The 26,569-nt window shown below is 48.3% G+C and overlaps 1 protein-coding gene across 4 annotated transcripts; it reads right to left on the reverse strand.

Moving 5' to 3' along the window:
• Nucleotides 1–16,899: 16,899 nt before the first annotated feature.
• PPP1R3B (protein phosphatase 1 regulatory subunit 3B) lies at nt 16,900–26,286 on the reverse strand. Of its 4 annotated transcripts, XM_084877057.1 has the most exons (3): nt 26,023–26,157; nt 23,602–23,762; nt 16,900–21,544 (listed from the first exon to the last, which is right to left on the reverse strand). In XM_084877057.1, exon 3 carries the CDS (start codon nt 21,517–21,519, stop codon nt 20,662–20,664), a length of 858 nt encoding a protein of 285 aa, XP_084733183.1. In that variant the 5' UTR covers nt 21,520–21,544; nt 23,602–23,762; nt 26,023–26,157; the 3' UTR covers nt 16,900–20,661. The 4 variants fall into 4 exon arrangements, with proteins under 4 accessions (XP_084733183.1, XP_084733182.1, XP_084733184.1 ...); XM_084877056.1 differs by lacking the exon at nt 23,602–23,762 and having other exon boundaries at nt 26,023–26,286; XM_084877058.1 differs by lacking the exons at nt 23,602–23,762; nt 26,023–26,157 and adding an exon at nt 25,351–25,636.
• Between the last annotated feature and the right edge of the window lie 283 nt (nt 26,287–26,569).

The following is a 26,569-nucleotide window of genomic DNA, read 5'->3' on the forward strand; positions in this document are numbered from 1 at the left end:
ATTCTCTTGTGGAACTCAGTCTCCATGGCTGCACCTTAGTCACTAGGCTCAATCCCAGACTCATAGCACCGTGGGTGGGGTGAGGGACCTGCTCTCTGGGAATTCATCAATCCACAAGTTCTCATTAAGTAAATTAAAGAACGAAAATCCTGACTGAAATGCCTTCCTGGCACCAGAATCTTATCAGTTCTTGGAATCTTTAAGTCCACCTTTTCCCTCCCCGACAACCCCTTGCCTTTTATTTATTTAATTAATATTATTAATCATGCCAAAAAAAATTTATCCTGTTTGAAAAAGAAACAAGTGGAGTAGGAGGAGGTATTGTGCAGGTTCACTGAGCTAGGACAATCTTTCGGAGCACAACAGCTTGGGCCACAGCTGGCAGAGGCCTGTAATGATCATTCCGGAAATGGCTTCCGTGGGTTATTAGCATACACTGTACTTTCCTTTGGACTCACTGTGCAACTGTGGGAAATGAATTGAACCTTCCAGTGATTCATGTGTGAGTGACAGATGCCGAGATGTTGACACTCATAATTTTGTGATGATGAAGACCTTTGAAATATTAGAAGAGTCTTGGAAACACAAAGTGACCTTACAGGGTGACATTTCTGGTCACTGCTAACACTATAACAGTATTTATATGGAGCTTTCTGGTTTGTCATATAGTTATGTCCTCAGTATACTCCGAGATTGAATTTACCAGTTTGTTTGTTTGTTCCCCCCCCGCCCCCCCAGGGGATATTTCTATCAGATATTGACATTTATGTGCCAAAGATGGCAAGGGCCAGGTTTTCACTCCTGGGGGCCGATGTCATGGCCTTTGCTGAGGACTTCTGTTTGCCTTCTCCGTCTTCATGCTTCAGCTGCTTCAAGAACAGAAGCTCACTTACTAACCTAGACCTGCAGGGGGTTAGTGTCACCAAACAAGAAGAGAATCTTAATCTTATCTTGGCAAAACTTTGGAGACGTTTTCACTTCCTTGTCTCCTGGAAGGAAATATTCATGCCTTAGAATGAAGGTTTAGATTTTCCCAGGACTGCTGAAGTCATGACTGATGGATAATCAGATGCTGTCAAATTCTCACTACAAGACTTTCTCAGAAGGGCAGTGGGTAACTGATGCCTTTTAACTTCTCTGTGTCTTAGTTTCCTCATCTGTAAAAGCAATAGGAGTCACAGGTGGTCCAAGGTTTTTCTTGTGTCAAAAGTATGAGTGTGTATTTTTATTATTATTGTGCTCCATCATCATTATCAAAACTAGCCAAAAATTATTCATTTTATTATTTCTTTCCCTAAACAAAATAATCTCCAAGTTCTCCCCTTCCCCTTTCTCTTACTTTATAAAATACTAAGATTAGTAAAAGTCCATGACCTCTATCATGTCTTAGTTCAGAAAAGACAGGAGGATTTTACCCTCCTAGAGAAGCATGTCAGGCCTCATCATTGGCTTGTTTTCTTCAGTATATGTACCTACTGAAGAATTTTTATACCTACCTACCACTATCTCCTCTATGCTGGTGACCCACCCAAATATTCTAGCCTTAACTTCTCGACAAAGTTCCCTTCTTAAATTACTAGCTACCCATGAGGAACTTTCATTTGGGAAGAACATCACTATGAGTCAATTAACAGGTATTTTTGAACAGCTATTATGTATTCAACGTTATGAGTAATCTAGAGGAAGCATTAGACATCATTCCTGTTCTTAAGGACTTTACATGGAAACTGGGCAGAAAACACTAAAGTAGCCAAAACTGGTTTGGCTCAGTGGATAGAGCGTCGGCCTACAGACTGAAAGGTCCCAGGTTCGATTCTGGTCAAGGGCACGTACATTGGTTTCGGGCACATCCCCAGCGGGAGGTGTGCAGGTGGTAGCTGATCGATGTTTCTCTCTCATCAATATTTCTAGCTTTCTATCCCTCTCCCTTCCTCTCTATAAAAAATCAATAAAATATATATTAAAAAAGAGAGAAAACACTAAAGTACATTCAGTCAGGAAACACTTGTTGAGGGTCTGTTCGTGTGGACACCATAAAGCCTAATGGGCAGTGTGGTGATATATCCCAAATTTCCAGGAATTGTCCTATTTATACCTGTTGCATTGGGGTAATTATGTATATTAATCCTTCTGACCTTCAAACGTATTCTAGTTTGGATGAAGCATTATAAGGTTATCTTAATGATGAGGAATGACAGGGCCTTGAAATCCTCATTCATGATCATAAGGTCAACAGAGAAAATTGCCATAGCAACCAAGAACCTTGATAAATACTGCTTTGTTAACCTGGGAATAGACATTGTCACACCTTGGGTATTTTTTAGTTTGGATGAGACAATTCCTCTTATTACCTGAGGTATTTGTAGAGGTTATATTGTATTATTGGTTAATCTAATGCAAAGGTTATCTTCTCTAGGTTGAAATTATGATCAGCTTCTATGTCTCTGATATGATTTTACCACATCAGATCTTTCCTTTATCAGAAACAAACCAAGAAGCAGCCTTAAAGAACAATCAGCAAGTAAACTTGACAGCTTGTGTGCCCTGAGGTCTCAGTGGCTCAGTTCAACAACCATGCCTGAGTGTTTCCTCCAAGCCCAGCACTGGGCCTGTAGACAGAGCAGAAGGAATTTTAGAACAAAGCCTGGAGATGGGGAATAGCATGGAGTATGAGGGGGCCACATTGGCATTGGTGGGAGGTGGTCAAAGGGTGGCAGGAAATGTGGCTAGACAGGTAGACAGAGGCCACATTAATAAGCATATTGATTTCCAAGTTTAGAAATGAAAGGGTATCTCAGATGTAGCTCCATCCCCAGGGTTCTGAACTGCCCCGGCAGCCACCACATTGTGGCAACATGATCTGTTTTTCAGGGTTCGGGCTGATCTCTGAAAACCTTCTCTTTCCCCTCCAGGACTCTGCTCCCATGTATGCTGCTCACACATTCCAGCTTAGCCGTGTTGATGAGAAGTTTCTGGAAATCTGGGACAAACAGCACCAGTTCGAAGGGAGCAACTAGCCCTGGGCAGACATCCCCATGTTTTGTGTCACCTGCAGGTGCTACAGGACTGGTGCAGCAAGGACAATCGATTCCCTGGGTCAAGGTAGTGGTGTTTATGTTCTTCCCGAAAGTGCAGCGATTGCTGACAATGCTGGGCTGGCACCAAAGATCCTGCTGCTTCTTTGATTGCTCCTCCCACTGGTGACTTGGATGGCCCAAGAGGCTATGTGACCCAGCCTGGTGTACAACTTCCAAGGTACAGGATCCTGAAGTCCCTGCCATTCTGAAAAACAATGTACCAACCAGGTGATCTTATTTACCCTGGCAACGCACGTTCTTGGCAACAGAAGCAGAGCAGTATGGGTTGATGAATAAACACAGGAAGTTTAAAAAGGTTTTCCTTGCCAGTTTGGTCCAGTTGGTTGGAACATCCTCCCATGTGCTGAGGCTTCAGGTTCGATTCTTGGTCAGGGCACATGCCTAGGTTGTGGGTTCGATCCTGGGTTGGGGCACATATGGAAGGCAATCAATTGATGTTTTTTCTCACATTAATGTTTCTCTCTCTCTCTCTCTCTCTGTCTCTCTTTCTCTTTTCCCCTCTCTCTCCCCCCTTTCCCTCTCTCTAAAATCAATAAGCATATCCCCAGGATTAAAAAGCAAACAAACAAACAAATAAACAAACAACACCCCCACACACACAAAAAAAAAAAAAACACACCACAAAAATGCTTATACCAGTTTAGAATTAGCAATAGAATTCACCAAAAGGGCAAAATGTAAAACCAGCAGGAAGAGCTGTCTCCAATCATGTGAGAAGAGCATGCCAAAAGAGATTTGGTTCATATAAGAGAATTATTAATAGATGGCCAAGAACTTTTAAAATCAAGTACAGATGTTTGCTTTACAGTTTGCTAGACACAAGCACTAAGCATGGTATCTATAAGAAACATCTCTTTTTTAGGTACTAGGGAGGTCTTAAAGCTGCATGAAACTTTTTTTCTTCACTAGTTTGTTTAAACATGTTTCTTTAGTTTTGTTTTCCCATTGCAAGAGTCACTTGGCGAAGAATTAATGATAGACAAAGGGGGTGTGAAGGTATGTCCCCCTCCTTTGAGGACAGTAGAGATGTCAAGAGAAGGAAACGTCTTGAACAGAAAAAATCCATGAGATTATTGGGCCTACCCTTGTAGCTTATGCTGGGTCATATTGGTGCTGACCACTTTCATCCACAATGCATCGAGGACTATGTTTTGAACTAGACCTTTGAGATCATATGATTATGACTATTTTCAACTGTGACTCTCACAGGAGAGTACTGTGATTTAACAACCTCCTTTATGAAGTTTCAATCCAGGTTCCATTGTCATTTACACCGGTGCTATTCTGGCAATCGTCTCTGATAACATGGGAAGCTTGATCCAGAAAGGAATCAATGTACTGTAATGCCCAAGTGTCATAAACCCCAAAGACTACCAGGGAGCCGAATCCGATGCAATTGCAGAAAGCCTGTATTTATTTCGGACTAGTCCGAGCTCAGTCCCACTTACACCAGCGAGGGCATGGCGAGAAAGAGAAAGAACTTAACATATCAATGGGTTTTATAGGGAGGGTGGTGCCGCTACCTTGGCTGACCTGATTGGTTGGGTTAGGCCTAGAGTCCAGTTACCGGGAGCTGGACCCGCCCCACCCTGCCCTCTCACCCCGCCCTGCCCTCTCACCCCGCCTGCCCTCTCAGTACTACATCCTTCCTGGGGAAAGCTGGGCCTTAAATAACCCCTCAGCTGTGGCGTGGTGTGCACCTTAGGAGGCGGTTGGCATACAGTATGGCACATGCTCCTTCTCCTGATGCATGGGAAATTTGACCAACATCTGTCTGCCAACTGCATTTTGAGAAGCATTGCCATGCACATTACTGTCATTTATGTCATTTTTCCAATCTGTAGTTATTAATCTCTCTTAATCCTGAAAAAAATTTTTTTTAAAACATTTTCAAAGTTACAGGAAAGTTTTATGCTTTTCGGGGGTTACCCATGATGTACTGGCTAGCAAAGACTTTGATTCTCAGTCACATGACCCAGTCTCTCCGGAATGAGTTTTATGCCCTTGACTTTTATGGCGATTTTGTGGAATGATTCTCAATTTGGGTTTGCCCTGTGCTTCCTCATGAGGAGCCTCAGGTTATGCACTTGAAAGGGCGAATGGCACAAAAGTGTTATTGTGTTCTCCCTGCAGCCTATCAAGAGGCCCCTGATGACACTTTGTCCTCATAACTTTGTGTCCCCATGGTAACTTTGATCACTTGATTAAGATAGTATCTGCCCCGTTTCTCTACTGTAAAAGTTTTTTTTCATTTGTAATTAATAAGTATCATGGACATCCCATTGCTCATCCCACTTTCACCACTTATTGTAGCACTCATTGATGTGTCTAGCCTGAATGTATTATTACTATGATATTTGTCAAATGGTCATTTTTTAATTGGATCATTCTTTATACACTTACTAGTTGGCATTCCATGGTAAAGAGAAAATTTATCACCTCCCATTTTTAGATTAATTTGTTTATAAACAAATGAGTTATTACGCATTACAATCTATTATTTAGTGTCTTATAGTCCATTATTATCATTAATTATTTTGATGTTCAAATTGACCCAGATTCTGACAGCAGGATCCCTGTGGGACTGGCTTCGGTGTCCTTTTGATTTGTGCCCAACATTCTTCAGCATTTCCTCCTCAGCATGTTCAGAAGGTTACAGCTTTCAGCCCTATCAAAAATGTGAACAAAGGGTGTGATAGGACACTATAGACATCAAGCTTATCTTGTATAGCTTCGGATCAGCCCGTTCTCTGAGGAGCCTTGTCTCCTTGTCGTGGAGAATAATATTTTGACATCAAGATATGGGTGCTAAGTGTGCACTTTGCCACTGGAATATTGCTTCTCCCAGGCCTTCTCAATGGACAGAACTAGGATATGTATGCATTTCTTATACATGCATGTTCACATACACACTTATGTGTGTACACACAGATACTTTGACATTTATCATCTGTCTCTATTTCTCTGGGCCCATTATCCTTAGTGTGCTTTCTTGCTCAGCCCCCTGCATGTAGCCATCCTTCCAACTACGCGAGGCTGCCTCTTTACTCTGCTCTGACATTATCCTTGCAAAGGTCATCACCAGCTGCCCCTGCAACTGTGTTCTAATGTCATCCTTACCCAGGCCCTGTTACCCCCTGTTTGTGCCTTCCCAGTGACTGGTGGACTCAATTAGGGAGGCGAGAAAGGAAGTCAAATGTTTGTTTCTTAATTAAAAGAAAGGATAAGCAAAGGCTGAATTGGGATTATCTAAAATGGTAGCTCATTTGTTCACCGGTGCACCTTAGGATTTAAACTATAAGGCAGCCCATCTACCAGTGTGGTGTGTGTGCTGATGTAAGAGGGTCTTAGGCATCCCTAAGTCTGCATCAGGACTGGAAGTAAGGCCAGGAGGGTGGAAGGACAGAGGTGCCTTTGCATTCTGTAGCGCACTTGGGCCTGGCTACTGCAGCAGGGATGGGGCTGTCAGCACAGACTTTACCATTGTGAAATCAGCAGAATACTCTTCCACTGGTCTAGACACCCATCATGCCTAACAAAAGAGGAAGAAAAGAACAATTAATTTTTCAGTGGTTCTCACCAAGAGATTATATTCTTCTCTCTCTGTTACCTAATGATGAGCTCGCATTTCCCACCACTTGGGCAACAAGTATTTGCCAGCTCTTCTAAGTAGATGATAACTCCTTGAGGGCAAGGGGCAGGATGGGAGATTTATATAATCACCCACAGTGACTGGCTGATTAGTGATGCTTAGTAGTTGATTCCTCCTTCCTGCTAAACCATTAACTAAAGCACTAGGTCAGTGTCTCTTTTCCCTTATGTTCTGTCACCTCCATTGTTCACATTGTGATAGGACTGGAAGCTGTAACCTGCTGAACTGGTTAAGAGGGGCAGAAGCAGAAGTAAAGCTGTTTTCTATTTCACCTTCTCTCCCCCCTTCCTCTTTGCCTTCTGTCTGCCTCTGACTTAAAGGCTGGCAGAAGCTGATGCAAGAATGACCTTGATCTAGGTTGGCCAATGGCCTTGCTGCTGAACTGTGCTACTTCAAGGTCAGGACTGAGTGGCAGGACATCCAGCTCCAACTGTAGTCAGGGCCCTCCTTGTAGGTGCTTCTGGAATGAGCTCTCTGTTAGACTTTCTGAAAGTCTCCCAGCCTCTCTGGGCCTCGTCTGCATTTGTGAAAGGAAGCTTGGATCTCATGATTTCATATAGTTTTTGGCTCTACAGTTTTCCCCCCCTCGGATTTTATGAAATACTGTGATTCATGGCCACATGCCACAGGGATGATAAAGTGTCAGAGAAAACTGAGAGTGAAAGTGTAGCCTCTGATAACACTAGAAAGACCATCCTCTGGATGTTCATCTCTCTCTCTCTCTCTCTCTCTCTCTCTCTCTCTCTCTCTCTCTCTCTGTGTGTGTTTGCTTGCTATTACAGAAAGTGCATCAGAAAGCCACTTATAGTTACTAGTGAAGATTATTAAAAAATGTATATGAAAAGACAATCCCTGGAATAGCTAAAGTAATTGTGGAAAAGACGTATGAAGTGGGGACAACTCTACTTGCTATTAGATCTTACTATGAGACTACAGTAATTAAAACTGTGTGATACTGGCAGAGGTATAGACACATACATCACTGGAAGAGAACAGAGAACCCAGAAATACCCACACAAATACGCTCAACTGTTTGACAAGGATGCAAAAGCAGTTCAATGGAGGCAGGTCAGACTTGTCAGCAAATGGTGCTGAAACAGTGGCTATACACAGGGAAAAAGGAATGAAACTTGGCCTAAGCACCTCACTTTCTACAAAAATTAACTCAAAATGAATCATGTGTTTAAATTTAAAATATAAAACTTTCCTAGGAAAACACAGAAAAAAATCTCTGAAATCTAAGTCTGGGCAAAGAATTCTTAGATTTGACACCACAAGCATAATCCCACAAAGGGAAAAGTTAATAAACTGATAAAAAATAAAAACTTTTGTTCTGGGAAAGTCCATGTGAAGATGACAAAAAGGCAAGCTATCGATTAAAAGAAAATATTTTCAAACTATGCATCTGACAAAGGTCTAGTATCTAGAATACATAAAGAACTTGCACAACTCAACAGGCTTAAAAATTCCCAAACAATTCAATTAATAAAATAGCAAAATGCATGTACAGATATTTCCCCATAGAATATACATAGTAGGAAAATTAGGATGTGAAAAGGTACTGATTAGCTGTTAGAGCAATGCAAATTAAAACTACAATGAGATGTCACTGTATACCTCTCAGAATTGCTAAAATAAAAAATAGTGAAACTGCCAAAAGCTAACAAGGATGTGGAAAAATTATATTCATGAACAGTGGTATAAATGGGTACAGCCACACTTAAAAACAGTTTGCAGTTCCTTATAAAACTCAACATGGGCCCCTGGCTCAGGGGTTGAGCGTCGACCTATGAACCAGGAGATCCCTGTTCCATTCCCAGTCAGAACACTTGCCAGGGTTGCAGGCTCGGTCCCCAGTAGGGGGCATGCAAGAGGCAGCCAATCAATAGTTCTCTCTCATCATTGATGTTTCTCTCTCTCTCTCCCTCTCCCTTTCTCTCTGAAATCAATAAGAATTATATATATTTTTAAAACACCTCACATGGGATGGGATTAGCAAATGACCCAGCAATTACACTCTTGGGCATTTACCCCAGATAACTGGAAACCTGTTTTCATATAAAAGTCTATACACAAATATTTATGACAGCTTTATTTGTAGTAGCCCCAAACTAGGAACAACTCAAGTGCTCTTAAACATTACAGTAATTATTAAACTGCAGAACATCCATACAAGGGAATAATACTCAGCAATAAAAAGGTACAAATTTGATACATGGAACAAGTTGGATGAATGTCAGGGAATTATGCTGAGTGGAAAAGCTACCTCCCAAAGATTACATATGATTTCATTCATATGACATTCTCAAGATGATAGAGATGGAGAACAGATTAGTGGTTGCCGGAGGTCAAGGAGTCAAGGACCAAGGACCAGGGCTCTGGTGGTGGAGGAGAGTGGAGGGAGAAGAGGGGGGAGGGTCAGTGTGCCTGTGAAAGGACAGTAGGAGAGGTCTCTGTGGTGGCAGAAATGTTCTGTCTTGACTGCGTCTATGTTGGCCACCTGACTATGACATTGTTTGGCCAGATGTTACCATTGGGGAAATCCTGGTAATCAGTAAATGGGTTCTCTCTCTCATTTCTTAAAGTTGCATGTGAATCTACATTTATTTCAAAATAAGCTTAGTTTAAAAAAATAATTTTTTTATTGGTTTCAGAGAGGAAGGGAGAAGGAGAGAGATAGAAACATCAGTGATGAGAGAGAATCGTTGATCGGCTGACTCCTGCACTGCACGTGGGAGGATTGATCCCTCAATCCGGGTATGTGCCCTGACTGGGAAACGAGCCATGACCTCCTGGTTCATAGGTTGACACTCAACCAATGAGCCATATCAGCCAGGCAGGAAATTAAAAAAAAGAAACATTAGGGCTGTCTGGGCTTAGTTTGATGAAAATAAACAGAGTAGAAACTGTACAGTTTGGGAGAAGAAAGACTAAAATAACCATTGGGAGAGTATAAATAGGTTGGTGACAGTGATATGCCTTTTTCTTCTTGGTTTCCCAGAGTACTTGGTCCCAATTATAACCTTGCCCTGAGACACTCAATGATCTTGTTTAACGTGTTGTTGTTAACAAAGCATGAGGATCCAAGATGGCAAGGTGACTGATCAATTGATGAGAAAAGCAACTGGAGGCTAGAGGAGTCAAATGAGCAAGTGCTTACTGCACGAGTAAATGTGCAATGCAGTGTGGGAAAAGAATTTATGAAAATACTTGGGAGCTATTTTGGTGTCGTTTCAACAGATAATTGATTAATGGTAAATAATTAATGATTCGATTAGCTTTTATTAAAATATGATAAGAAGATCAGTGAGATGTCACTGGGCTAGTCCACATTAAAATGGGACGGAGATATCCACCAGAGGGGAATTAACTAGGTGGCCCCGGGAGTGAGCCCAGGAGAAGTGGTGGCTAATATCTCCTTCTCACCAGCTCTAGCAGTGCGGGGAGTGATGTGTGAAAGAGGGGTGAAAGCTTCCCCCAGTGGTGATGGAGAGTTCCCCTTGGACATACTGGGGCTTCATGAAAACCTCTCCCAGTGCCCACAGTCCCTCCTCCATCACAGTCCCTCCTCCATCACAGTCCCTCCTCCGTCACGGGGCAGTGTAAATGCCAGAGGAGGAGATGACAGAACCAAAAGAGCCAGTGCCTGTCACCCATCCTTACCGAGTTATTGAGAGGAAAGAGCAAAGGGAGAGTCCCACGTTGTTAAGCATAGTCAGCTGCTGGCCTCACTAGGCAGCTATCACTTCACAGCCCAGGGGATCTCTGCGAGGTCCCTTCAAGGGCATCAACACCCCTCCCTTTCCTCTCAGGTACCAGATTGCGGAGGGGGAGGGGCAGGGCAGATAAGGACTTGAGCAGCAAAGTCAAAGTGTTGCAGGGGGAGGTGCTTAACCCTAGAGGCCTGACAATCTAACCAGGGGAAAAGATCACTGGCTAGCGGGTGGACCCCAATGCAAGCCGGGAAAGTGTGAGAAGCTGATGAGCTATGTTGGATAAGCTTCTGGTTCCTCTCAAGCCAGAGAATACACAATTTCATGGAACAAAAGGAGCTCTCTCTCTTGCTCTGGACCTGCACTCTTGGGTTCATTCGTGTTCTCTCCCACCCATGCCAGTCTAGTGGCCACTTGGGGCCTGTGACAGACTGCACAGGCTCCTAAGAACTGTGAAACAGAAACTCAGGGCGTGGTCTTTGCCTTGGTCTTGGACTTATTTCATGGTGGGACAGAGGGAGGTGGGAGAATGGAAAGCCAGGAGGAGAACTCTTGCTATTATATCACAAATAAACCACCTTGCCGTGTCACAGTCTCCTGAGCATGAATCTTAGAAATGCTTTCCTCACAGTCCCAGGAAAGAGCCCACAACATGTTCACGTCATAAAGATGGCCTTCAAAAGGGGAGAGGGGTTCTTCAAAGTCAAGGCCCAGAGCACTTTGGAGATGAATTTCTACCTCCTGTGGTGCTCCAGGCATCTTGAATTGCTGGGTCAGGGAAAGATGAGCCGAGACCCTCTGGTTGGGAGGATTCCTGGGGCACTTCAGTCTGGGGACTGGGGCTTGGAATCATGCTAGACTCAGCCTGTGTCTGTGCCTACAACGAACAGCTTTGTTGGGGAGGTTTGCTATGCCCTCTTTCTTGGGGGCAGGGGTTTAGGGGGTGGGGATGGGAGAGGGTGGAGAAGTAGGAGGATATAAACCCAAACCATTAATAACCCACTTCCTTCTAAACTTTCTACCTTTAAGAGTGAATTGGCTGGAGTTTCCAGAGGGCTTTAGGTCATCAGCACTACGGTTAGGAAACAGAAAAGCTAGCCAACAAAAACACATCTAAATCACAAGACAAAATTACTACTCCATGATAACTCATCCAAAAAAGGCACTATCCAGCCAGAACGGCTCTAGCCCATGGCTCTCTGAGCTCCCCAAAGGTCTAAGAAAAAGCCCAAGCCCAGAGGAGGTGAGCGCGGCCAGGGCTCACACAGTAGGATCTGCCCGGGCTGCTCCTGGAATTCATAGCACCCAGTTTGGGCCACCAATCATATGGTCTTTAAACCAACAAACACATTGAAAAGTTGACTCCAGGCTTAGCTGAGGGCCCACAAGTTGGCTCTGCAGCCTCCCTCTTGGACTCTTCAGCCAGAGTCAGCAAACTCCAGGCCACAGGTCAAGTCCAGCCCTGGCCTGTTCTGTATGGCCCCCAGCTAAGAATGATGTTTGCATTAAAAAAAAAAAAATTTTTTTTTAAACAGGAATATGTGACAGAGACCCCATGTGGCCCCAACACCTAAACTATTTATTGTCTCACCCTTTCCAGGTAAAGGTTGCCGACCCCTGATCTAGCCAGCTGATCTTGCATTTTGGGGTCCAGGGCCAGGATTCTGGGTCCTTATGAATGTCTTTGTCCCCCAAAATATGTTGTGTATCCTCATCCTTCCTTTGCCTAATTAATTCATCCAGCAGAAGGCCCGATGCTGGGAGGCGCATCGCATTTGTGGGGACATGTCACCTGCCAGAGAACCCCTCTGGACACACAGGCATCGATAGAGATTCCCCCTCACGCTCCTCTCCGAGGGTTGGCGATGGCGGAGAGAGAGGAATGAGGGCTAAGGCCTTCCTGTGCTCCATCGGGGTTCTGTTCCGGGGCAAGGACATGCCGAGGCCTCCGAGGCTGCATCCTGTCTCTTAGCCGCCTCTGCAGCCAAGGCCCCATGGGTGATTCCCTACCATCAATCACATCCTGCCGTCCGATCGGGCCCTTGGACACCCGATTATTTAATGTTCACTTTTATGCTGCCGTACATGCACTCAGTGTATGCGCAGGTATGTGTGTATACGTGTCCCGCACCATGTTTTTTAAAATGTTTGTTTTCATTCGTTGTCAACTGTCTCAGAGATTTACACGGTTAGAATGTCTCCTGTGGGGGCCTGTTTCTCTCTTTTCCGTGTCCATCTCCATTATGGAAAAGGAAACAGTCAGGTTCCTGAGCGGAGGAGCTGGGAATTAAGAAATTAAAGAAAGAAAGAGGCCAAGAGGCAGAAATAGATTCATCAAGCTGGGAGCCAGGTGGGCGCCATTCTCTCTGATGGAGAATCAGCGAGCACCCGAGCCACGCAGCAGGTTTATTTATAGGGTCAAAGGAGCTTATTTGCATTCTTAACTAGGCCCTAGCATTACTGGATTTACATATCTAGACCCGCCCCGGCTGACACCTGGACAAAGGTAAGTCAGAAACTGAATAACACCCTCAGCCCTCTGGAGGGTGGGAGGTGTAACAGGGACACGGATTCTGCCAGTGCCTCGGTCTGAAAGGATGTCCATGTGCCTTCTCAGGCGACCCTCTACAGTCTCCAGCTTCCCCTTCCGTGGGCCGGCGGTCCCTGTCTGCGCTGAGGAAGCCCCTGGGAGGAATGTGCCTGCTGTACATAGAGATGGGCATGTTTGATCACCCCTGGGGATTGCATCTTCGACATGAGGGTCTTCTTTTCAGAATCACCATTTCATTCTCGGCTCTGGGAGAGTGACTCCAGTTTGCGGGGGACGATTCTTAGAAAAAAACCCAACAGATCCATCTGGGCCTCTCCGGCTTCATCGCTGACTTCGTGGCTGTAGGAGACACTCTCAGGGCCTGCTGGTCCTTTCCCTTCGGAAGAGTCCTGCTGTCCTTCCAGCGGGAACGCTGACACTCCATGAAGCCCAGGCTGTTGTCTGGGGTGCTGCTCATGCCTGGGATCTTAGGAAGAATGCAGGGCGTGTACCTGGTACTTCTTGCAAGTGTATGTTTAGAAAAAGGGACACTTTGGCCAACTCTCAGAAGGACTCAGGACACTGCGAGAGCCCGTGGTGTCCTATTCCTGCTAGAACCTCTGAGAGCCCCTGCAGCACAGGTGGCAGGAGGTGGCAGGGTCAGGGCCAGGCCCAAGCTTCCAAACTCCTGGCACGGCTGGACAGCAGAGCACACTGTGTTCCGTGGATTCACCGAAAACGTGAACATCTCTTCCTGGGGTGGGTCGAGAAGGCACCTAGCACTGCCTTGCACATGGCAGGTCAGCAGTCATGTTCAGCAGAATTATTCAGAGAGATGGATGTTTGCTGTTCTGGGAACATCACTGGAGGAAAGTGTTTTTTCCTTTCTTTTCTTTTTTTTACTCCAGATGGTCTGAGATGTCTGTCTCATAAATCAGAATTGTATGATTATTAAAATCATCCCGAATCGCAAATAGACATTCATAAAAGTGTTCCTTTTGTCCCTTCCCACTTCTACAGTGAGAATTTGTGGACAGAATGTGTATTCTTTTCCCCCCATTTTTTAAATTAAGGTATTATATGTGTACATATTTTACCATTGCCGCCCCCCCCCCACTCCCACACATGCCTTCACCCCCCAGCGTTTTGTGTCCATTGGTTATGTTTATATGTGCATACAAGTCCTTCAGTTGATCTCTTATCTCCCCTACCTCTCCCTAACCTTCCCACTGTGATTTGACAGTTTGCTTTACTGCCTCTGTATCTATCTTTTTGTTCATTGGTTTATACTGTTATTATCCATAAATGAGTGAGATCATATGTTTTTTTTTCTTTCATTGACTAGTTTATTTCACTTAGCATAATATTCTCCAATTCCATCCAGGTTGCTGCAAATGGTAAGAATTCCTTCTTTTTTTATGGCAGCATAGTATTCCATTGTGTAGATGTACCATAGTTTTCTGATCCACTCGTCTGTGGACAGGCATCTAGGCCGTTTCCAAATCTTAGCTATTGTAAATTGTTCTGCTATAAACATATGGGTGCATATATCCCTTCTGATTGGTGTTTCTAGTTTCTTAGGATATATTCCTAGAAGTGGGATCACTGGGTCAAATGGGAATTCCATTTTCATTTTTTTGAGGAAACTCCATACTGTTCTCCACAGTGGCTGCACCAGTCTGCATTCCTACCAAGTGTTTGTATTCTTGGGGAAGGCGGTTATGTGTGAGCTCACTGTTTGTTCCTATTCACCGGTGCCCCCTCTCCCCTGCAGACCGGCTGCTGCCTTCCCGGGGTGGCGGACACCGACGGGCAGGAAACACCTGGCTGCAGTTTGCCTCTGCCTCCATCCCCACTTCTGAACTCTGAAATGAGGCATCTCTGGAAATCTTGTTCAGGGTGAATGTTGATGACCAATGGAGAGGGGGTGCCATCAGGAGCTGGCTTTGCTGGTTACAATGGGATTAAGCAGTTAAAAGCTCTGAGAGTCACTTACAATTTTCCCACCTTTGAATATATTAAACCAAGGGCCAGTGAGAAGGTCAGAAGTGACTGGTCCTTGGATCATTCAAAATAAATTCAGGCCCGGCCAGCATGGTTCAATAGGCTTATGAACCAGGAGGTCACGGTTCGATTGCCATTCAGGGCACATGCCCGGTTGCAGACTTGATCCCCAGTTTGGGACATGCAGGAGGCAGCCAATCAATGATTCTCCATCATCACTGATGTTTTTATCTCTCTTGCCCTCTCTGAAATCAATAAAAATATACTTAAAAATGAATTCAGAACAACATGCTAAGCGAAATAGGCCAGACAGGAAAAGTTAAGAAGCATATGATTTAATTTCATTTAATCAAATGTGGGATGTAAAACTAAGAGCAACAAATGAACAGGCAAAACTCATAGACACAGACAACAGTATGGTGGTTCCAAAAGGAAGGCGAGTGGGGGTAGCAAAAGATAACGGGGGTCAGTAGATGGTGACGGAGAGTGATTTGACTTTGGGTGGTGGGTGCCCAATGCAACATACAGATGATGTATCATAGAAATGTACACTTGAAACCTATATAATCTTATTAACCAATGAGAGGCCCGGTGCATGAAATTCGTGCATGAGGTTGGGGTGGGGGTGGTGATGACCTCAGTGCAGCCTGCACCCTCTTCAATCTGGGACCCCTTGAGGGATGTCCAACTGCCCATTTAGGCCCGATCCCTAAAAATGGGCAGTCGGACATCCCTCTCACAATCCAGGACTGCTGGCTCCCAACTGCTCACCTGCCTGCCTTCCTGATTGCCCCTAACTGCTTCTGCATGTCAGCCTGATCACCCCCTAACCATTCCCATGCCAGCCTGATTGATGTCTAACTGCTCCCCTGCCAGCCTGTTTGCCCCCAATTTCTCTCCTCTGGCAGCCTGGTCACCCCTAACTGCCCTCCCATACAGGGTTGATTGCCTCCAACTGCCCTCCCTTGCAGGCCTGGTTTGTCCCAACTGCCCTCCCCTATTGGCTATCCTGTGGTGGCCATCTTGTGTCCACATGGGGGCAGAATCTTTGACCACATGGGGGCTGCTGTTGTGTGTTGGAGTGATGGTCAATCTGCATATTACTCTTTTATTAGATAGGATAGAGGCCTGGCGCACGGGTGGGGGCCAGATGGTTTGTCCTGAAGGGTGTCCAGGATCAGAGTGGGGTTTCCCTTGGGGCATGGGGCGGCCTGGGCGAGGGGTCTGTGGTGGTTTGCAGGCTGGCCACACCTTTGGTGACCCAAGCAGAGGCCCTGTTATCTGGAATTTATTTACCTTTTACAACTGAAACTTTGTAGCCAAGCCTCCTGCTCACTAAGTGGCTGCCCCCATTTCTGTTTGGATTTGTTTACCTTGTATAATTGAAACTTTGTAGCCTTGAGTGGAGGCTTAGGCCAGCAAGGGCAGGCGGAAAGCTTGGCTTCTTCCGTTGCTAGAGAAACCCAAGCCTCCCTCCTGTTCTCTGTGGCCGTAACCATCTTGGTTGGGTTTATTTGCATACTTGCTCTGATTGGCTGGTGGGCATGGCTGGAGTGATGGTTCATTTGCATATCACTTTTATTAAGTAGGATGTCACCCCACTAAGTTTAATTAAAAAATAAAATATACATTAAAAACAAACAAACAAACGGTTCAGAACAATGCTGGTCTCTGTGCTTCTTGCCAGCACTTATTTTCAGAGCTCTAATCAGCTGCTGGGACAGCTAATAACTCGGTTCCCCACCCCTTCTGCGTGCCTCACAGCTTCACTGGCTCAGCCCCAGTCAGGATCCATCCCTTTGCACACTGTGCTCTGTATGTGAAGACACATGGTTTGAAACTTTCTCCCCAGCCCGACCCCCCAAAGAGAGGCAGTTTGAAAACAGGACAGTTTCATTGTGTTTTTTTTTCTGCCTTTATTATGTTTTTGCATTTGATACAAACCACTCTTGTATACCACACAAAATACATCCATTCTTGTGATTTTTAAAGTGCATTTCCCCTTTAACATTGTGTACAAAAATATTTATTTATTTTTCAAAACGTGGAAATTTATTGACAAGGCACTTTTAGGCGTCAAATGAAGCTGAGTCACTTCAGCTGGACATTCACATTGATATCAGAGTGAAACATCACCCTCACAGCTGTATGCCTGGAGTCCCTCCCCCTCCCCCTCCTGCCCCAGCAATCTCTAGGAACTGAGAACAAAACTGTAAAAAACATTCACAGCTTTACGACCCGGGCTGCAATGCTTTCCGACCACAGTGGGGAAAAGCCGCCCAGAACCACAGCTACCTTTCCCCGCCCCAGGTATGTCCACTTCAGGAAGTGGAGTAGCTGCCAGTCTGTCTCTGGAGGACCCTGTGAGATCCCACTGTCAGTTTCACGCTCCCCATTCAGCGATCACATCTGAAGAGAGAAGGAGATCGGGACCTCCCAGAGCAGAGCCATGAGGCCTGTTCCGGCAAACACATCCATTCGAGGAATTTTAAAGGAGGAAACAAATGAAAAAACCACCAAGGTTTCCATTCACTGTCCATTAAGAGCCAGAAACAGGCATTTCTAAAAAGTGAACAAATCATTTTGAGGGTATATATATATATATATATATATCCCAGTGCCTACAAAGTGTTTTTATAAAGCGAATTATATGCAAAGATCAAAACCACAAATTCGTTTAGCAGTTCAGACTTCACAACTTTACAAAACATCGAAAGAGTCCTATTTTGCCACCATTAAAATTACATCTCAGAGAAAAAAAAAATAAATTCTACCTTGATTCTGAAATTTCTAGAGAACTACATAACTCTATTTCTCACCAGCTCCCATAGAACAAGAATATTAAACAAGAGAGGAGAGAGAGAGAAACCCACTCAAATGCTTCGTCTCTTCCGAGAAACGCAGAAAGCTTGTTTATTCTACCTTTATAGAGTCCAGCTTATTTATTGCACCTAATTTGCAAGTGCTCCCCAGGGCACGGGGGGAATAAATAGGAAACCAAAATGGAGCTGCATGCCCATTCCTGGAGCACCACACCAGCAGCAGGAGGCTGGGCTTTCTGGGGGGGGGGACTCGGGAAGGACCCCGGACTGGAGGCCATGTGTCATCACCACCAAGAGCTGTCTGAGGGCCAGACCTGCAGGTCAGGCTGCAGGGAGGTCTACAGCGGAGAACCATGCCTCTCTCTCCAGCGTGCAGACCTGCGGGCGGAGGGTGGGCCATGAAGAGGCACCTCTTGTTCTGGGAGGAGGACTGCCTGGTGAGAAGGAGAGTCTTCTCCAGATCCTCCCACCTCCCTGAACGGCAATGCTGACAGGGAAGTCGGGCAACCAGATTCCTCAGTGAGAGCAGGGTCTTTGCAAGCCGGTGAGGACTTGCCCGGTGGGGTGAGTGTCCCAGGTGCACTGGCTGGGGAGGGGGAGGAGGATGTGCAAGCAGAGCCGCCAGCAAAAATATCTGGGGAGAGCTGGGAGCAAAGCAGGGGAGGGGGAGGGTTAGGGGCTGTTGTAGAAGAGATACTTATCGCTGAATTACCCTATTTCACATTCTGACACAGGAATGCCTTAGGATCACTGTTACTGACAGCCAAACACAAGTAGACTTGAGGCGTCTTTCTCGTCTTTCTCTTGAGCACAGGATGATCTCATCACCGTAGCCGGGGAACGTGTCAGCGACAGTGCACCTTGTACCTTTCCTGAAACGGAGGCGGAGGAGCGGGGAGAGTTCTTAACACAAAATCAACACTTTGCTCCTCTTCAATGTAGATTTACACTCTTCATGGCTCTGACCACCAGATGCGCCACACAAGGCGCTCTCTGTGCACCTGATGCCAGACATGCTGGGATCAGACACAGTTCTGCCCCCCATGTCGGCGTGAGCAAATGTGATCTTCCCCATCCATTACATTGTCCCGGCATCCCCTCCGTGCTGCCCACCTGGGAGAGGCATCGTGAACGAGAAGGCACGGGATGGCAGACTAGTAACAGCCAGTTTTAGAAAGAAGAATGCCATCAAACACAGCTTACAGAGTGTTTAAAAAGCAAAAACATTTTAAAGTTCAAAAAAACAAAAACAAAAAACAAAACACCCACCCACCAAACTCCAGGAGCCAAGACTCCCCGTGCCTGCCCGACACTCGGCAGGATCTATTGTACAAAGAAGCCGGGAGGTGTTTTTTGATCGGTTTGGAAAATGCAAACGGAAGGGGACTCTCTGCCTGCAGAGTTCAGTAGCTGTGCGTCCCTCTTCCTGCCTCCCTTCGGAAAACCTCCCTTTAGGAAATCAGGCAAAAGGAAAACGAGACAGTCATTTAATCTCAAAAAAAAAAAAAAAAAAAGAAACAAAAACAAAAAAACCCAGAAAACCCCCAAACCTTCTACAAATACACATGTAAAAATATTTTCAACACCCCCACGTACAAACCAGTCTCTCCCCAAAATGATCACAGGATCTGGGGAAAGTTCCAGCAGTCTCACAACCGCCTGACCCACCAGACGTTTAAGTCTTTTGTCCAACCTGGTGGAGAACAGTCCCTGCCTGCTGTTTCAGAGCCGGCAAACACGGGGGAGCTTGGGTGTTCCTCCTCTGCCCCTTTCACATCCTCACACCCCATAAATAAAGGACACCCACATCAAAGTCCCTGGGTGCTTGTAAAAGGTCCCGGGTCCTGAAAACCACAGTCAAAATAAAAGCACACATTTTTCGGGAGGCTGCTGAGGATGTACTGGGTCTGCCAATGGAAATGTCCTTGAACACAGTGTAAAAGATGAGTCTGCAGAAGGGGCGATCTAATAAAATCCTTGTCTAAGGAACGAGACGCCTGCCAACCGGCTGAGCGAGTTGAAACAGCCCCTTGTCAGGGAGCCTTCTGGCAGCTCCGGGGGAGTCCGAGTGCTTAGAAAGCTCCCCCAAAAGCCAAGAGGAGAAGCGAGACGTGTCCCACTGGCGGCTGTCCTGCCTGTCGGGAGCCAGTGATCCGCACCGCTGCCCGGACAGACGCCGGGGACTCTGGATCGCCGGCCGGAATACACACGGAGCTGCTCTCGGCGGGGCCCAGCGAGAGGAAATGCCTGTCTCCCAGGCCGATCTGCCTTTATCATCTCTTCCTGAACATCGGATGAACTGTCGAAGAAAACCACCAAAAAAAAAAAAAAGGCATGGAGACAAAGTGTGAAGAACGTGTAGCAGCAAGAGGTAGGAAGGCCTGGCGGGTGGAGGGGAGCCAGAGAGCGGCCAGGGGCCGGGCGGCGGCTGCGGATGGAGTGACACTCAAGTGACGTGACTTTCCTAAGCCGCTCCTCCTCTTCCTCCTTGCAGCCCGGGCCCCCTCTGGGTCGCGTCCGCCGTCCTCTGGCCTTGTCAGCACGGCCTGAGGCCTGGCTCCGGCCCAGGCCCTCCCTGGCACCCTCCTTCCCCGCTCCGCGGGGCTGCCACGGGTGCCGAGCAGACCGGCACGCCACGGCCGCTCCGCGTGTGGCCCTGGTTCTGTGGTCTCAGCCCGGCTGGATGTGCTGGCTGGAGGAAAAAGTGAACAGGATCCTTTCTTTTTCGGAAAGTGTGCCTCCCGGCAGTTCAGCTATTCTCTCGGCTTCCCGTCTCCGTGCCGCTGTGACTGCAGCTGGGCTCGATCGCACCCGCTCGGCTGGGCTTGGGCACATGGGGTCACTAGTAGTAGGGCCCTAGCTTCTCGTACCCTAGGTAACTGGGCCACTCGGGGAACAGGCCGTAGGAGCACCGAGGGCTCCCGAACTGGTCGAAGGCGATGCCCAGATCGGGCCCGTTGCGCGGCTCGGCCGGGCCCGGGGGGGACTTGAGCTCGGCCCGGGTGATGCGGTAGTTTTTGCCTTTGTTGCTGTCCCAGTACGTCTGCCCGTTGCACTCGTAGCACACGGCGAACTCCATCCTCTCGTAGGACTGGATCTTCTCCGGCAGGCGGATGTCGAAGGAGAACGTGTCCCTGTCTGAACTGGAGTAGGTGTCCTTCACGTAGCAGCAGGGGAAGTCTGTGAAGCTCTTCCAGGTGTCGAAGGTCATCCTGATCTTCACCGTCTTCTCGAATGCCAGGTTCCGCACCTTCACGGTGCCCGCCACAGCTCTGTCCTTCAGCACGCAGTTCTCCAGGCAGACGTGGTCGGCCTGCAGCCGGTTCCTGAAGTCCAGGTAGTCCGCCGAGGGTTGGGAGAAATCCAGCACAAAGCTCTCGCTCTCCGCTGTCGTCAGACTCACGATGTTGTCTAGGAGCTCGGTGATGTTGAACGGAATATCTAGCGGGTCATCAAACTCCGAGAACACTTTGACCATTGTCAGGGCCAGCCCCTGGTTGTCTGCGAAGGACACGCGCTTTTTCACCTTCTTCTCCTGCACGGCGGGGGCCACCACGCCGCTGGCTTCATTCTTGCTGCTCAGCTGAATGCAGGGCCTCAGGGGTTTGCTGGGCTTCGGCGAGATCTTGAAGGCGAACCTCTCTCTGCGCAGGGAAGGGGCCATGCAGCTGTACCTGCACTCGATGTCCACCGCCATCATGGGGTTAGAGGAGCAGGCTAGGACGCTGGCAGAGGGGGAAAGAAAGAGACAGCAGTGAGATTCAGACGGATGTTGCTTTTCATCTCTGTCCACTTGGCTGCTGTGCAGGATTAACTCAAGCGTGGTCCACATTAATCAGAGATAGAGACTGATGAACAAGAACAGACCCAGAGATAAGGAGCCATGGGGTCCAGACTGTTGGACCTCAAAGGAAGGGTGGGGATAAAAGGGAGAGATCAATCAAATATGTGCACACATATGAGCCTAACCAGTGGTCAAGGACAATAGGGGGGTGGGGACATGAGTGGGGAAGGGTGGGGGATTGGAATGGGGGGTTGAGGACAAATATGAGATACCTTAATCAATTAAGAAATAATTTTAAAAAAAGATAGTAACAAAAAATGGGAAAGCCAGAGACAGGATGGGCTCGATCCCATTTTCCAAAAGAATGGCAGCACTTCCCTAGGATGCAGCAGGCACTTAGCGATGACCAACCAGAGGAACACACACGTTCAGAGAAAAATAAGACAATCATTACTAGCCATAATGTAGCTCTCTAGACATTTATTTTATTATTTTTAACCTTTATTATTGAAAGGATTACATATGTCCCCTTTTTCCCCAACACTGACCCCTTCCAGCCCATCCCTGCCCCCTCCCCCAGGCCTCCTCCACCCTATTGTCTGTGTCCACGGGTTATGCATATGTGCATACAATTCTTTGGTGGATCAATTCCCACCGACCCACTCAACATTCACTTTTAAAGGGTATTTGTCTTCCTGTTTCCTCTCTTAAAAGGTCAAAGGAGTGAAAATTACAGGGGCCATTTGCTTTGTGTTATCTGTTCTTATGGCCTCGCAATTGTTCTAGAAAGGAGAATTCTGACTCAATTGGGCAAGATGACTTTTAAAGAGTGCTGGCCAATGGGTTCAATGAAAACAAACAAACAAACAAACACTGAAACTTGCAAAGTACTTGCATTTTAGCCCCCCCCCCCCCCCCCCCCCATTGCAAAACTGTTAGTGTGTACTGGAATCACACCTTCAGCTTTAACTTCAACACAGGCAGTGGGTTTGAGAGAGAGAGAGAAGAGAGAGAGAGAGAGAATAAAAACCTCAACAGGAGCAAAGCCCTGGGCATGAGCAGGGGCGGAAAGAGTTCCTCCTTGGCCACAGCCGCTTCCTCCTTGTCTGAGTCAGCACAAGGTCAGCCGCCAGTGCGCTCTGCCCAGCCAGTGAGCCTGCACACCAGCCTCCTACGTGCTTTCCTGCACGGCGCTGAGACAGTCCACTAGTTCACTAGAGAAAGGTTGGGAAACTCTCAAGATCCTGTGTAAACTGGATCCTAACATAGGGGGATCAGTCAGAGAATGAAGGTTTGGGAAAGTTACGCCGTTTGGAACCAGCAGTGCAAGTGAAATCTGCCCGAGATCCCTTTTCCCACTGAAGCCATAAGAACAAGGAGAGCCAGGGATCCAGCCGGAGCCAGAGCTCATTAAACAATCCCCCTGGCACCTTCCAGAGCCTAATCGGTTTATTGCAACATTTTTCCACGAAAAGCAAAAGGGAGGTTAACTACCTTTTGACCCAGGGGTCGCTGCCCCAGAAGCATTGCACAAACAACCCCTGACCCGAACCCCTTCAGTCTCTCGGTCTCACCATCCCTGGGGGTGAGGCCTCAATCTCGGATACGATGTGACTCTCGGCCCCGTTGCCTGTCCTCACACCCAGATCCCAATTTGTATTAACTGGAGCATTCTCCAAGAATCAATCACCCATAGGGTAGGCCTTCCTGACCGTCTGCCCAGGAATTCTCCAATGGATGGTGACAGGAATGACCATCACCCAGAAGTAGTTCTAGCAACAGACATGCAAGGTAATAGTCCCCTACGCCCCAGAAAGGAAGGCACCTGCACAGGCACTTCTGTCTCCAAGAGGCATGGAAATGATCAGTGCCAACGCAGGATGCTCCCGGCTGTACCTCCGGCCCCTGTCCTGCTGCTCCAGCCCTTTCCCTCCCCCAGACTAGGGAATATGGGCAACCAAGGCTGGCCAGGGGGGGACCCAGACCGAGAAGACACACCTTTGACCCAGCAGGGCGCCTAGGACAGGGAGACCAGTTCACTGCAGGACAGGATCGAGAGAGCATCAGCAGTTGTTGCTCCGACCAGTATGGACGCTCAAAAACTTTTGCTTCTGAAAGATGCCCGACGGGGCCATGCCCAAGGATAGATTTCAGTGTTCCTGGCCAAACGGGGGCAAACCCTAAACCTCCGCAATAATCGGAGGACACGGGCAGATTTGCATCAAGGTTTTCCCCCCTGTCCCACGAGGGGGAAATTACACACCACCAGCCCAAGCTGGCTAGGGCTAGACGTCAGGGTGATTGCTCTTGCGAAAACTATAGGCTTGCGCAGAAAATAACCCCATGACCTTCATAGTTTCAGGAAACTGACCTACTGACTTTCTGGTTATGCCTTTTATAGTAAATAATTAAAAAAATATATATTTTTTGTATTGAGGCCAAGACATTTCTCTTTCTTTCTTTCTTTTCTTCTTCTTTTAAAAAAAATATATTTTATTGAATTTTTACAGAGAGGAAGGGAGAGAGATAGAGTTAGAAACATCGATGAAAGAGAATCATCGATCAGCTGCCTCTTGCACACCCCCTATTGGGGATATGCCCGCAACCAAGGTACATGCCCCTGACCAGAATCGAACCCGGGACCCTTCAGTCCCCAAGCCGACGCTCTATCCATTGAGCCAAACCGGTTTTGGTAAGACATTTCTCTTTCCATTCTCTTATACTTTTGTAAGTACTGGAAAGACAGAAAAATAAGATGCACCAATCACCCCCCCTTCCCTTCACCCCAGGAACACCAAAACATTAGGTAAGCAGTCGCAACAGGTTATAATTTTTAAAAGACCCAGTCATCAACCCCTTTATCCCCTCCCAAAAGGTTCAATTGACACAGTGAGAATAAAGTTGACATGGCTCTCTTTATACTCCTATCACGGGGCCCTTATTCACGGCCATGCATGCCACTTGTATTCTATCCTGTTACTAACACCCAAAGCATCTTTGAGATGCTTATTGGTGGGCAAGGCAGCATATTAAGAAAAGAGATAAGTTAAGATGGCACGGTCCCTGCCATCTGCATGTCCCACGTGACACACAGAGCGTGCGTCCACCCCGGCGTGCGTCCACCCCGCTGTGCCACCTGTTGCAGGTCACTCAACCTCTCTGGGCTCCAGCTTTGTCCTCGGAGGCCCCTGCCGGCTCTGACACTCACGGTCACTGATAATGCCTGACGGTTCTCTTCCTACGAACTTTCCCCAAATATCTCAACTTAAAAAGTTTGTGGTAAGGCCTCTAGCTGCCTTCCTTCACTCTTGGCTCCTGGGCAAAAAAAAAAAAAAAGAAAAAAAAAAAAACAACAAAAAAAACCCCACAAGCTCAAAGCCCACGCGCTCTCTTCTCTGCACCTCGGGCCTCCCAGGGAGGCCTGGCCACACAAACCACAGGTTCCAACTCCTTCCAGCAACGCTCCACGATCCCAAATCAAGCCTTTTCCCTCAATTTTCTTCCCTTCTGCAGGAAACAATACCACGACAGGCCCCCAAATGTCCTACCAAGTCCTGCTAGGCCCTCTGTCTCTCCTCTTGTGCAGAGTCTCGTCCACACCCCCTTTTCTGTGTTCCGAAGAAGCGGAGCGTTCTGGAGCGTCAAGGCTGGAAGAGTCTCCAGGTCCCCAGGACCCGGATCCCTGGCTCGGACCCAGCTCCACCCCCACCCCTTCGAAGGCCTTCCTTGGACTGTCGGGGCACCTACCTTGGAGGCCGCGGGGCAGCAGCCCCCTCCCCAGCCCGCTCGGCGCTGCATCGGAGAGCCCGGAGGGAGGTGGCAGGGGCAGCCGCCGCCAGCGCTCTGCGCTCCGTTCGCGGAGGAGGAGGAGGAGGAGCCCAAACTGCGATCCCGGGGCGGGGTGGAGGGGAACCCCGGCCCGCGCCGCGCCGCGCGAGCGCCCCCACGCGGCCGCCCGGGACAGCCCCGGCCTGGGGACCCGCGGCCAGCGGACAGGGTGGACGCGGCTGCTCCCGTCTCCTCTCTCTGGGCGGCCTGAGACCCTACAAAGTGTGTTCCCTAGAGTTTGACGGGGAGGTGGGACCCTGGGAGAGAAGAACCGACTTTTCTTTGTGCTCCAGACCCCATCGCCCAGCTCCGCAGACACTCTGCAGGGGCGACGGAGGGCAAGGGTCCCCGAAGTCCCAGCTCCAGCTCCGGGGCCCGCACCTCGGGGGAGCACGTAGGGTCCGGGCAGGTCCCACCCCACCTCTGCCCCCCGGACTGCCGGCTCCAGGTGGATCGACAGCTGCCCGGAGCCCGTCTGGATGGAGCGCTGCGCCCCGGAGCGCAGCTGCAAGTTGGACGGCGAGAGTGCAGATGGCAGGAACCCCAGGCCCCCGCGCTCGGATGCCAGGCCAGGCCGAGGGGAGCACGTACCTGGTGCAGCTCATAAGCCCCGCGGCGCAGAGGCTCCAGCCCGCGGCCGCATTGGTGCCGGGGTGGCGGGGGCAGCCGGAGCGGCAGCAGGAGCGCGGCCCGAGGCTCAGGTCCGTGCCCTCCACCGGCAGCCGCATCCGTCCGTCCGCGCCCGGAGCCCGCTCGCCGCCCCACGGCCCGCTGCCGCCGCCCGGGACTCCAGCTGCCGGCCGCCCGCCGCTCCCTTTAACTAACTTTCGGGCCACCTCTCGCGTCCCGGGGTGCCATCCCAGACCCCCTTCCACGTGAGCGCCCCCCGCAGCCAATGGGCGTGCCGGGGCCCCGAGCAGCGGCCAATGGCAGGGGCGCCACGTGACACCACCCGCGGGAAGGGATGGGGCCTCGGGGCAGGCGGCGGGTCGCTGTTTCATCAGAAGCCATGGGGCAGGCGCCTGGGGCAGAGGCATTTTCCTGCAGAAGAGCATCCCCCCATGGCAGCAGGAGGCCCGGGCACGAAGGGTTCACGAAGTTTCCTCTTTCAGGCACCGTCCATACTTTCCCCGCTGGC

The sequence above is a fragment of the Pipistrellus hanaki genome (genome assembly GCF_964339955.1).
Source record: "Pipistrellus hanaki genome assembly, chromosome: 3".
In the NCBI taxonomy this organism is placed as follows: Eukaryota; Metazoa; Chordata; class Mammalia; order Chiroptera; family Vespertilionidae; genus Pipistrellus; species Pipistrellus hanaki.

What these genes read in the sequence shown, in the direction of transcription:
- PPP1R3B (XM_084877056.1), bottom strand. Translation starts at nt 26,159, where the DNA reads ATGCGGCTGCCGGTGGAGGGCACGGACCTGAGCCTCGGGCCGCGCTCC. An exon ending in GGGCTTATGAGCTGCACCAG is followed by an intron (nt 21,545 to 26,022) that starts GTACGTGCTCCC and finishes CCCCTCTGCCAG; the next exon opens with CGTCCTAGCCTGCTCCTCTA.